Source organism: Grus americana, chromosome 2 (assembly GCF_028858705.1).
Source record: "Grus americana isolate bGruAme1 chromosome 2, bGruAme1.mat, whole genome shotgun sequence".
NCBI lineage: Eukaryota > Metazoa > Chordata > Aves > Gruiformes > Gruidae > Grus > Grus americana.
The window spans coordinates 71,606,435-71,618,523 of NC_072853.1; the positions used below are offsets into that span (position 1 = coordinate 71,606,435).

Consider the following 12,089-nt stretch of genomic DNA (forward strand, 5'->3'; position numbering starts at 1 on the left):
TGCAAGAATATTAGCCTGTGAATATTACAGCTTATGAACCAATACTCTTACTGAATAACTTTCCATAACTAATGCCGACACATTGAGTGGTTCTCAATTCTCCCATAAAAACCCCCTACTTCTGAAATGTGATTTTATCAAATAGTTGGTATATTATTAGATCAATGAAGTCAGTTACGCATTCCAAACATAATAGTATGTAAATCAAACTAAAAGTTAATTTTACATTTTCCCTGAGCAGTGAAACCACGTCCTGAAAGATATTGCATTTTAATTTTCTTTTGATTGATCATATTATATTTTCTTTCTCCTGTTACTTCTCATAAACAGTATAATTTCATAGTGCTGACAGCCTGTGTACTAAATACCACAGTGAAACAGGGGCAACTATATTATTCTGTATATACTGACAAATCCCTCTGGTTAATGTACATTCAATGAAGTTAAAATAGGAAATGTTATTAAACTAGGGGAAGAGCACAATGAAAGTTATTAATGTTCTGTTCTTCGCTGGTATTATGCGTGTGCCACATTTTTTTTTTCTTTCCTTTGAAAATATAGTTTTATTGAAATAAGACAGGAAGGAAAAAACTACAGCATAAAAGTGCAATAGCAATAAAGATGTTTGTTTCAGCACAGCCTCAAATGATGAGAGAGCCTATTTCTTCTTCTGGGCAGTGGCAAGAGAGAATTAAATGCTGTTCTCTGTTTTCAATTAAACAGCAGCATTAAAGATAAAATAAAAAGTTTAAGAATTAATCATTTTTCCTTTCTCAGCCAAATGTCCTCCCACAGTTTCAAAATAATATACCCAGAGGAAGAATTTAAAAAATGACCGGCTGGTTCTTCTACCTCCATTTCACAGAACCGCAATATTGTACTTCGTAATTAGCTCTGTAACAAATCGAATTCGATAAACCACTTCGTGGGCCTTTACCTAGAGACCTTTTTCTCCACATCGCCTCCCAGGAGCGTCGCCCAGGGTGGGAAGGGCCCGTCCCCGCGTGGGAGGCCGGTGTGTGATGGAGGAGCCACATCCCCGGTGTTCCCTCGTGTGGTACGGCTGCGCTACCGCCTCCGTGCTCTCAAACCGCCTCGGGGCCGGCAGGATCCGGAAATGGCCGTAGTCTGCCTCCAGAGGAGAGGTGCTCAGGGCGTGCTCCTGCTGCCTCTGAGAGTTAATAAGCCAAATGGCGGCTCGGTGCGGGCAGGCTTCCACCAGAGAGTGTTAGCCGGGGGAAGGATTGCCGTCCCGGAGGTGACCGCTGGTCACCTCCGGGACGGCAATCCTTCCCCCGGCTGTAACCTCTCCTCTCAGAAGCTGGGACAGGCGGACCCTCGTATGCATTTTGACCCTTGTACGTGCTGCTTCATACTGCTTGGGAGAAACTTTGTAGGATTTTTAAAAAAAAAAAAAAAAAAATCTAAATACCTAAAGAGTCTGTACATCTAATAAATCGATCCAGGTTTTTTCCGTGCTCCACCCCTCAAAGCACCTCAAAACACATGATTAACTTCGATCAACATAATTAAAAATTCTGCTTTTGCTAGGTGCTGTAAGTGGGGAAATCTTAAGGCAGGGGAGGGCTTTTCTCCTTTGAAAATAAGGGATGGGTGACTGGATTGGTTTAATCATCCGCACTGCCTCGCATCTTTACCTACTGAATCACGGCTACAGCAACATAATATATAATTATATACATTTCCAAGTGTCAAGGCTTCTTGTTTAAAGCTTAACTCAGTTTTAAATCCCTGTGGAAAGGGAAGGCCTTTAAAATACTTAATAAATTCTAATCTTAATCATATTCATCATTATTAAAATTTGAAATAGGTTGAAATACTTAAGGTAAGTGAAATGAAAAAACTAATAAAGGACATGAAACACACGGGAGAAATGGAAGAATAATTGCTGAAGATTAAGAAATCTAAAATGGCCAAACATGAAAAAGCCTTCATTTCCAATAAGCTTTTATTTAAAAGTTTTGCAGTAGCTTGATAATATAAAAGGAGATTTTAAAAATGAATTGAATGTTAAGTGCAGCAAAGTGGCAAGAAATATTTTAATACATTAAAACTTAAACTAGTCCTGTCTTTGGGCTTGAAATATGATTTAGGCCTTGTCAGTTCTTGAGAGAGTTGCTTCATCTGTCAGCAAGGAGGCAACACTCCTATTGTTGTTGCTATTAATAATAATTATTCTCGTTGCGGTAATAGTAGTTTTCATAATAAATAGTGCTTAGGAGTAACAAGGTACTGTGGCTGAAGACAGCAACTTGCTCAGTCTTGTACAGGCAGAACAAAAAGATACTTCTTTTCCAAAGAATGTGTAATCTAAACATGAAAGGAAGGACCTCATAAAATATTTGGCTTTTAATTAAAAATTATAAAGATGCAATCAAAATTGTGGGCTTCTATTGTATCCTCCTTTTTTTTTTTCTGTTAGTGAATTAAAGATGCCTTGCTGTGAATATTCCCTGATTATTGGAACATATTTGAGAAGCATTTTTCGAGAGCTGTAGAGACCTCTAAGTCAGGCAGAGAATTATCATATTCCAGGAAATTTAGGGAAATTGACTTTTTGTGTGGTGTACTGCACTAGGGGTGTTTGAATGATGCACTTCACAATGTAGGCTGTGGGAGAAAATGGAATTAAATATTTTAAAAATTGAATCTACTGATTTTATTTTTATTTTAGGGATTACTTACCTTGACCATGCCGGTTCAGCACTTTTCCCAGAGAGTCTACTTAAAGCTTTTACTGATGACCTCAGAAACAACGTTTATGGTAAGTGCAAAACAGCATTCCCATTAGTCTTCTCAAGTTTCCATCTAAATAGATCAAGACTATGCCTCTTGAATTGTTGGAAGAGTATTTCTGCAGGGTTTTTAACCTATAGAGTAGTTGGAAGACCAGTGATTTTACAAAGGAGTCATAGTCCCTTTGTGTCACCCCTAGCTTTGTTCTTTGGTGGCCAAGGACATGTCTGTCTGGGATCAAAGGGAGCATGACTGTTGCCCAGGGGTTAGGGTGCCATGCTGATCAATGTTTGTTCAGTCTTTTTTTTTTTTTTCCCCACACAAAATGCAAAAATAATTTCTTATGCAAGGACCAGAATCCAGAACCACCTTCCTTTTCGGTGAGAATTATTGCAGGGAGCTGTGGCTCGGTATAAGCATTTGTTTAGAAGAAAGCTTAGCTCAAAGATCCCAAGTGAATTTAGGCAGGGAATAGGTGCTAGACGTCTCCCAGACTATTAGACTTTAGTGCATACTTATAAAAAATGATGTGTATCACCAAAGCGATCTTGCATATAAGAATGCGAGTAAAAATATTTACAGAATGGTGCAATATCTGGGTGGAGATTTAGCTATTGGAGCCGTGGATGTGGGCACTACAGCAGCACCTACAAGTACTTCACCCCCAGATCCTCTACTTAAACCTTGCATGTCTTTCGAACCACATGCTGAATGCACTTTTATACCAAGGCAGCAGCATCTATCGTTTGGGAATTATTGTTACTGTATGAGACAATTTACATTAGAATGATTCATGCTCAACTGGAAAAAATATACTGTACAGTATTATCTATATATGCTGTGAGTGGTCCCACTGAAGTAATAAAAATTTCTTATTGTGTGTTACTATCTGTGGGCTATGTGTTCTTTTTACTAGTTTTGTGTCTTTCTTATGCTCCCTGATACACAGAGCAAAGCAATTCCTCACTTGGGAACGAGGTACCACTGCTTTAAAAGAAAACTGTTCACTCAAGCACCGGCACACTTGTGCTTATCACCTGGGCAAGCCACTTGAGAGTTCTAGGTAGTTTCCATTTTCAGTGTGCCATTGTACATCTCATTTCCCCCTCCTTGGTTTCTTGAATGCTGGTGATGCCAGGATCAGAGCCTGGATTTAAGTTCAACTACAAAGTAGATGTTGTTCTTGATAGAGATAGGGTTTTTTGCTGTTATAACAAGATACATTGATTTGATTACATTCAAAATCTCCTATTCAAGTGCATGTCTGTAATATTAAAATTAATGTTCTGTCACTACAGCCATTGTAAAGTGAAATGTATGCACTCTGATCTTAGTTATTTCAAACAACATTGGGCTCAGCCTTTATAATAAGTACCATCTGTGGTGGAAAAATATTAAATTTGTGAATCAATTGAGTGCTTGTGAATAGAAATAGTAGTGCTGCCAGTTTGGACCAGATTTGCATAGTACCTATATTGCTATGGAAGAACAAATTGTATCTTTTTTAATACTGCTTTCATCTAAAATGATAACAAGAGCTCCGGTATGGTCAAATCTCTTTTTTTTTTCAGTTACATCTCTGATACTCTGCGAACAGTAACTGTTGTATAAAAAGAGTTCCTTTAACAGACACAGATGTGAGTGAAGAGGGAGTTTGACTTACAGCTCTTTTTTATTTTCTTGGTGATAATCCACAAGCCCAAAGAACTGCAGTTTAACTGTTGCATGTGTAAATGAGGGAATGTATGTAAGAGAGAGTCTCACTTCTAAATTGAGAATATTTGAATTGGAAATTACAGAAATGCAACATCAGACATGAAAAGTCTAGGTATTAGTTTTGGGTTTGAGCTCTAAATTTATTTTTCTTTTCAATGCCTTCACTCAATAACTTTCAGCAGGGTGATTTTGAAATTTTAAAAAGAGAGTAGCTATTATTGCAGCCTACTGCAAAAAACGTATTAATATAGTAGTATTTTTCTTGTTCTCTTTCCAAACTGTTTAGGCATGTTCTTTAAGCATTTCCTAATAGGAAAGTGTGCTGTGGCTGTGTGGATATTGCTGTAATCTTTTTTGCTCAAGAAGATAAATTCATGCCCTTCTTATCTTCTGTCTTAATTTTTAATACATGCCTGTGCTGAGCTGTGCTGTGGAGGCTACTAATTTTGCAATAAAATTTATATTTTCATGAGCTATTTGAATTTCAGACACTAAAAAACCCAGGGTTAGTCCTGGTGCCAGGACATGACTGTCTATTGTCTCCAGATGCTGTCTCTTCTAAATTGCTTCTTAGTTAGAGCGCAAATATATTTATGAATGTGCATTCTATCTGTAGTTTTTCCTAGTACATTTGTGCATGTGCAATTCCATTTTCTTTTTAAGGGATCTGCCTAAATGTTATAAGAGGTCCAGCTGAAGTTTCAAGGTCTGTCATAATTGCTCTCTTCTGTTATATGTCCCTTCTCTTGACTAACTGCTCAAAGGAGCTTCAGGGCATTGCTGTGAAGTATACGTTAAATCTTTCTTTGTCATCTTTTCAGGCTGGCTTGGTGTAATACTTTGATAAAAGAAAAAATTAATAGCAATATTGTGATTAATGATTAACTTCTATATCTCTGTTGTCTCCTAGGCAACCCTCATAGTCAGAATATCAGCAGCAAGCTGACATATGACACAATCGAGCATGTCCGATACAGGTAGAATAATCTTTCTTTCAGTTGTTGTATGATGCACTTCATAGTTTTCATTTTGATTAGGCCTGTGCTGTTTTCATTACTTTGATGCGATATCATTTTCTGAGGGTCATCTGTCACAACTAAAGAAAACACCTCACTTCACTTCAAAAACACAAGGTGCTCGGACAGTCAAGTGTTGGACAAAGTCCATTCTTTTTCTCCCAGATGCCCCAATTCTCAAAGTCCTGTAGTTAAATTAGTGCTGTAATATAAGTCCACAGTTTTAATTAAGATATAGAAGATGGAATCTCAAAAGCGATTATTAGTAAGATGGTATGGTAAGATAGTAAGGTGGAACTAAGTGCAAGGACATGGTTAAAATTCAGATGAAATTAAATAGGGCATAAATGGCTTGTGAGCATTTATAAAAACCTTATGGGAATGTGTACATTGTTTTACAGCAGGTACTTCTGTTGGAGTAATAAAATACCTTTTCAAGTAGTTTTAGTGTAGTTTTTTTTGAGCAAAAAGAAAAAGTTAAAATTGAGTGTTGGGGCTTCTGGGTACAGGACAGAAAGTGAACTGAATCACTAAATAAGGTATCCCCCTGAAAGGTCAGGATAGCATGTGCTGGAAGTACACTTCTTGCCATTAGTTTACACCATGAAGAAATGCACAACTTAGGTACCTGGTTACTGGTTTTAGGGGTTTGTTTTAGGTAACTCTTGCTACTTCATAAAATACATCTTTATTGAAGAATATGTATGCTTTGAGTTTATTTGCCTGCTTTTAATGGCAGTCTTTGTGCAAGGAAAGAAGTGTCATGGATTCCTCTTTGATTTATCATCTTCATTAAAAGCAAAGGTTTCTTCAAAACACATCACAGAATTCAGATAAATAGCAATGGAACTAGCATTATAATGTTCATAGTTGTAATAAAGAAAATCTGCCTTACACCCTTCTGCTGCTTTTTCTCTGGCTGCACTTTTATAAGGGTGTAAAAAACCCCTCCCCACCTCCCCCAACTTTCTCGAGAAAGTGTTTATTCTTGCTTTTTCTGCAACCCTCTCTTATGCTATGCAAGATGACAACCTATTAATGTAGGGCCAAATGAAATGAAAGCTACTGTCTGTGAGGAATAGCTGTTTTCCAAAGCAGACACTTATAGCCAGGTATGGCAATACCTACAGCCCTGCAGCCTCCTGAGCATACCCGTGTGCTCACATGCAGCATTAGCATTCTGATTTCCATTTACTCTCAATGATATTTCAATGTTATCATTTAATTGTTCTTATGAAGGCACAGTAGAAAGTGTAGCTGTTTCTAGAATAATTACTATTGTATTCCGTGTTCTTCATTGTTAGGGAGTAAGGAAATAGACTTCCATCCTGTAACTTCTATAGATTACTTTAAAAGACCTGACATCTTCAGCTTGTTTTATTTTGGATCCTGCTTTAAAAAAGCATGAGACTTTTACAAGAGCAGGAGGGGAGATGACAAGACTCATACCAGTGCTTGTATTGGGTTTTTTTTTGTTGTTTTGGGGTTTTTTTTATAAAAAAAAAGTCCTCTGCATCCAAATGAACATTTTCAGTATTGCACCTAATAGAATTTGTCATCTATCCCTATAGAAATTCAGCCATTATTCCCCAATAAAAATTTAAAAGGCATAGTCATCAAAAAGATGTAGTAATAAAAATTCAGGAAGAAAATGCCCCAAAAACACTGTCAGTAAGTCAGCTATCTAAAAGGCAATAAAAGTATATTAAAAATCTATACTTCCATGCCATTGCAGCTAATCTAAAGAAGCAATATGACAAGACAGGGAGACAGGCAGCTCTGTCCTGCATCACAGTGCATGACTGGATTTCCTCGGCGAAAGCATAATTCAGTGTTTAGTTTCAGAAATCTTAAAACGAATTGCTTGCTTATAATTCTGCTTTTGGCACATGGCTGCAGCCAGAAGTATGGCTTCTTTTCAGTGTTTGACTCCAAGACAATATGACAATTTTAAATTTTTTTTTTAATTTGATTTTCTGAAGAGATGACACAAACATCTAGTTAAAAATAAACAGAAAGCTTAATTTCTGATTTATATTTGTCAATATTGGTGATAGCAACATCAGAATAGACTTTCCTAATCTGGGAGTCCACACTGTTCCACGCTGCAAAGCTGTATGATTTGGTTTTGCCTTCATATTTGCTTGACAGACAGAAACCACTCTTAGAACATGTATTTGCAGGAAAATAACATAAATAATTAAATATTTGTGTCAATGGATATTTTCTATGACTTACAAAATTACAATAATCAAAACGGCTTACCTCTTGACCAACTCAGGTACAATAAGAGTAAAAATAACTATTTTGTTCTTAAAAACATTGCTTCTCTTTACTTCAAATGAACTGCTGAGAGATTTTTAACATTGTGTGTATCTCTACATTAACCATGAGTGACGCTGAGAAGAGGAAGCAAGAACTGTAATAAACCTTACCTAAAAGTATTAAATGTATGCATCAAAAGATTATAGATCCTTTTTATGACTTTGCTTACGGATGTATGGAAATGCCATTGCTCCATTTCCATACAGCTAAGGAGCATTAGTGCAGTATCTCCTTACGATGCTGCAGAGATAATGCAACTCAGAAATTCATTACACTGAGTATTAAATAACCCTTTTCCCATATGCAAGCATTTTAAAATACTAGCTTTCTGAATATTTGAAAACATTGTCCTTGTAGATCTTACACTTGCAATATCAAATAGTGCAGCAGTGCCTTCTAACCAGAGCCAGACTGAAGTTTTAGTGTTGTTTTATGTTTGTGTTGTGTTTAAGATATACAACAGGATGCCTTTTTCATTTAAACACAGTGTTGTTGAATTTAATAGAGTTTTTGATGTTCATCCTTGAACTTTCAGGTACTACGAAATGTTAAACTTAAGCATACTTTGGGACTTCAAATATATATTAAAAAAAAAAAGAGCAAGACATTTCAGCTAAGATTTCAGCACCAGGCACCTCCTAGACTGTGGCAATATGTGTGTATTATAGAATTTTCTCACTGAAGCGAAAAGGATTTGGCATTGAGCTAAATGGGATCAAGTTTAAATATAGAAGCAAAACGTGTATTTATATAAAGGCCTCTGTCAAAATACGCCATCTAAGTCAACTATAAGAGGAGAATAATCTCTGTGGCCTGTGCATATGAACAAAAAAAGGTGCAGCAGGCATGCACAAAATGAATGTAAATGGCTTAGTATTTTAAAAAAAAAATTGCTTCTGTGGTAAAACACACAGGTGGTACCAGATTTTGCGAAGGAAGTGGTCTCATAAATGCTGTTTATAATTTCATTTATGTTGTATTTGTAGAGATCATTTCACAATAGCAAGGTAAAGCTTTACATTCCTTCTCTAAGCATTGTACCTTGCTTATAAAATAAGTTTCCATTCCATGACTTTTTTTTTAAATTATCACATTCTGAAATGGTGCTATGCGCAAGATAAGAATTTTTTCTTTATTCCCAGGTTTAAGCAGTTCTGTGTCTGAAAACAGTAATGTTAGAACTGATACATACATGAAAATTGGTTGACCTTTCCTACACAGTAAGAAATAGTAGATACAGTATCTGCTTAGTATTGATTTGTCCTTTGCAAAGGTCATCAACGGGAGACCGTACAGATGAATGGCATCTGAATGCTGCGTCCTGTCCTCCTTGATGGTACCTATCAACTTGAAAACCTTGTTTCAAAATTAGGATGGTTCAGCCCTTTTGCACGCTTGTTTTAGAACACCATTTGCAAATGCTGCTTTTCCTGATCCTGCTGCTCAGCTGCCAGAGCAAGTCTCAAATACCACCGGTGGTGAAGTCAAGCAAAAGGAGACGGTGCTCACTGGGATGACTCTGCACATGGCAAATGGGAGAAACGTTAGAAGATAATTATGAATAATGGATAGCTTTTTTTTGGAAGAGCCTGATAATAGGCAAGAGTGGTGATCTTTTTCTTCATGGTTCATGAAATGATTATACGTAGGCGTGCAATGAAACAATCCCAGTGTGCCCACAGTGAGCTGGATGATGTCCTGACTCTGTGCTCAGTTACATGCTGAGCAACAACAGAGCAATGGCTTTGGTGCAGATGCTTCTTCTTTTCTCCTTGGCCACACTGAGCCTCTTATGCAACTGTGGAAACCTTTTTTTTTTTTTCCTTAGCACTGAAAGGAGAAAGCTAGTGGCATGGACAGTAAACTTAAAATGATGACAAAGGACTCAGTTTTATAAACAGTTGTTTCTAAGAGTCGATCCATTACTTTTGGTGGGTCTCTCCTTGCAATCCTGTGCAAGGTAGTAAAAAGCTTCTGGACAGGGTAATAGCACTGTTACTTTTGAACGAGTTAGGAGACCAGTTTAAGACTCAATGAAATCAGTTTGGTTCACTTGGAAACTTTGCTCCTGGACTTTCATCTCTGTTTTAATAAATTCATTAACCATTAACTTGACAAACTGAAGCTTTAGAAAGGAATTTGCTAATACTGTCTGTTACTCTTCTGGTAGTCAGCTTTATACCTTCAGGGTTTGTATGAAAAGATTGCGGTAAATAAAATTTGTATATTCATGGTCATGCTCTTTGAGTAATCTTTGTTGCAAAGAGAGGCAAATCTAGAATGCTTCATTTATTGTAACAAATAAATATTTCAGTAACAGAAATTAAAATCTGGAGGTCAAGTTTATGAAGACAAAGGTTGAAATGCTTCTGGGCAGTTCTGAATTTAATTTGTATGGGTGGTTAGAAGGTGTTTTGCAAAGAGATCTGAAAAAGGATGGATACGACCTTTAATTTTTTCCTTCCCAATTCAGAAAAAAACCTCAGGGATCTACTTTTATAATGTGACTGTGACAAAGCAGCAATGGAGAATAAGTTTAAAAGTGATCTTGCTGTGCCATTGCTCTCAAAATAACATTCAGAGTAGGTTAGGTGGTACAGGCTTACTTGGATTCAGGCCACCATGTTAATTCACGTTTTGTGAATACATGCGGCCTTGCTGCCTTCTCAGCTGCTCTTTTGGCAGGGACCTGACGGCCCCTGTGTCCGTGGGGAAGCCTGCGACAGGGCACCTGAGCTGATGAATGAGATATTCCAACTGGAACAAAATACATTGATAAAAATAGTGAAATTTCTCCAATCCAAATTCCATTTTTCCTGTCTCTTCATCTTTTTGCCTCTTTCAGGGTTTATATGGAAGCTTTTTTCCCTCCCTAGGCTGTACAGTACTTGTAGAAGAAATGCAGTGATCCTCTCTCATCTGGATTTGCAGTTGCTTCTCAAGAGGCAGTATAGTGAGTTGCCCTAGCTGTTTAGTGAGTAGTAACATCGTCCTGTCCAGCTGTTGGGAACCCTAGCAGTCCCTTTGCTGGCTCCAAGGCAATCTGACAACTTCATTACTGGCCCAGATGATTATTTGTATTTTAAATAAGGCTTTTGGAAGACCAGATATTTAGCACAAAAGTCATTTCTGCCAACCCCTGTGTGCCCCTATTGTGCTTGACAGCTTGGTCTTGACTTCAGTACACTTCTGTTTCTCAGCATAAGTTATGTAGCATTGAAGAGGAGCTCCATTTGCTTCAAGTCAAGAAATTTTGAATGCCATCTTGAGTTATGTATGTTGTCCAAAATTCAGCTGATATTTTTTCTCATGTCTAATTTTTTGAAGGCTACAGACACTTTCTGTTTTGCTCCACCATCTGAAACTTACTCAATGATACTCTAGTGAAAGGTGCACAACCGATGAAAGTTTAACCTATGCTGTTTATATCTTATGTTATATTTAATATCACAACCCTGGGAAAGACTAATTCATCTATGTTTTTAGAAGCACAGAGGTAATTTATTACTGCACTTTTTAAAGTAGTCTCTAATAATCTTTCTGTGAAGTTAGCAAATCGGTACTGAGCTCCATTTTGAATCTTATTCATTTCACTTGTAAAGCAATCTGAATACTTCATCTGTTGTGATAACTAAGCTGTTGAAGAGACACTACAGTATTCCCAAGGGCTTCCCTGGTGGCATCTATGTCTCAACAAATCTGAAACTCCTGGTGTCACTTTTGCTGAAAGGCAGAGCTTTTTGCACTCATCCTTATATTTGCTACCTGAGCCCCACCTTGCTGCAGTTTTAACCAACAGACTTGAGTCCTTAAGCAATCGTCATTTGCATTATGAGTCTTTTTTCCCCATCCAAAAGCATGTCAGTTCTGACCTTACTTACTGTTCTGTTTCCTCAACTCCTTGGTACTGTTTTTGTTGCACACACTTCATGATCCTGTCATGATTTTTAGCAGGTTAAACACTGATATCCACTGAAATGGTTTTATTGTAAAGTCCAACTAAGTGAATAACTATTAGTGTTGCTTATATTTTTATATCATTATGAACAGGGGCTAGCGAGTTCATGGTGTATTATTTACATTTTGAATGTGTATATATATTTTTTTCTAAACTACTGGTGAACTTCTAACCTGAATATAACGATGTATCCAGCAACTTCCATTAATTTTTCTCCAGAAGCAGATATGATCTGCAAGTAGTGGTAACTTTAGGGACAGGTGACTGCAGTGTTTGAGTGATATCATTACAAATTTTTTTTCTCTCAGTTGTGATGT

General features: G+C 37.1%; 1 protein-coding gene across 2 annotated transcripts in view; it reads left to right on the forward strand.

The window, feature by feature from the left end:
- MOCOS (molybdenum cofactor sulfurase) overlaps window positions 1-12,089 on the forward strand; it is a 229,206-nt gene that overhangs the window by 24,283 nt on the left and 192,834 nt on the right. The window contains exons 2-3 of one of the 2 annotated variants that reach the window (XM_054814508.1): window positions 2,696-2,785; window positions 5,384-5,450. The exons of the other annotated variant lie outside the window; for it this stretch is intronic. Coding sequence (XP_054670483.1) covers window positions 2,696-2,785; window positions 5,384-5,450 — 157 coding nt within the window. The remainder of the gene's footprint in view (window positions 1-2,695; window positions 2,786-5,383; window positions 5,451-12,089) is intronic. 2 annotated transcript variants of the gene reach the window in all.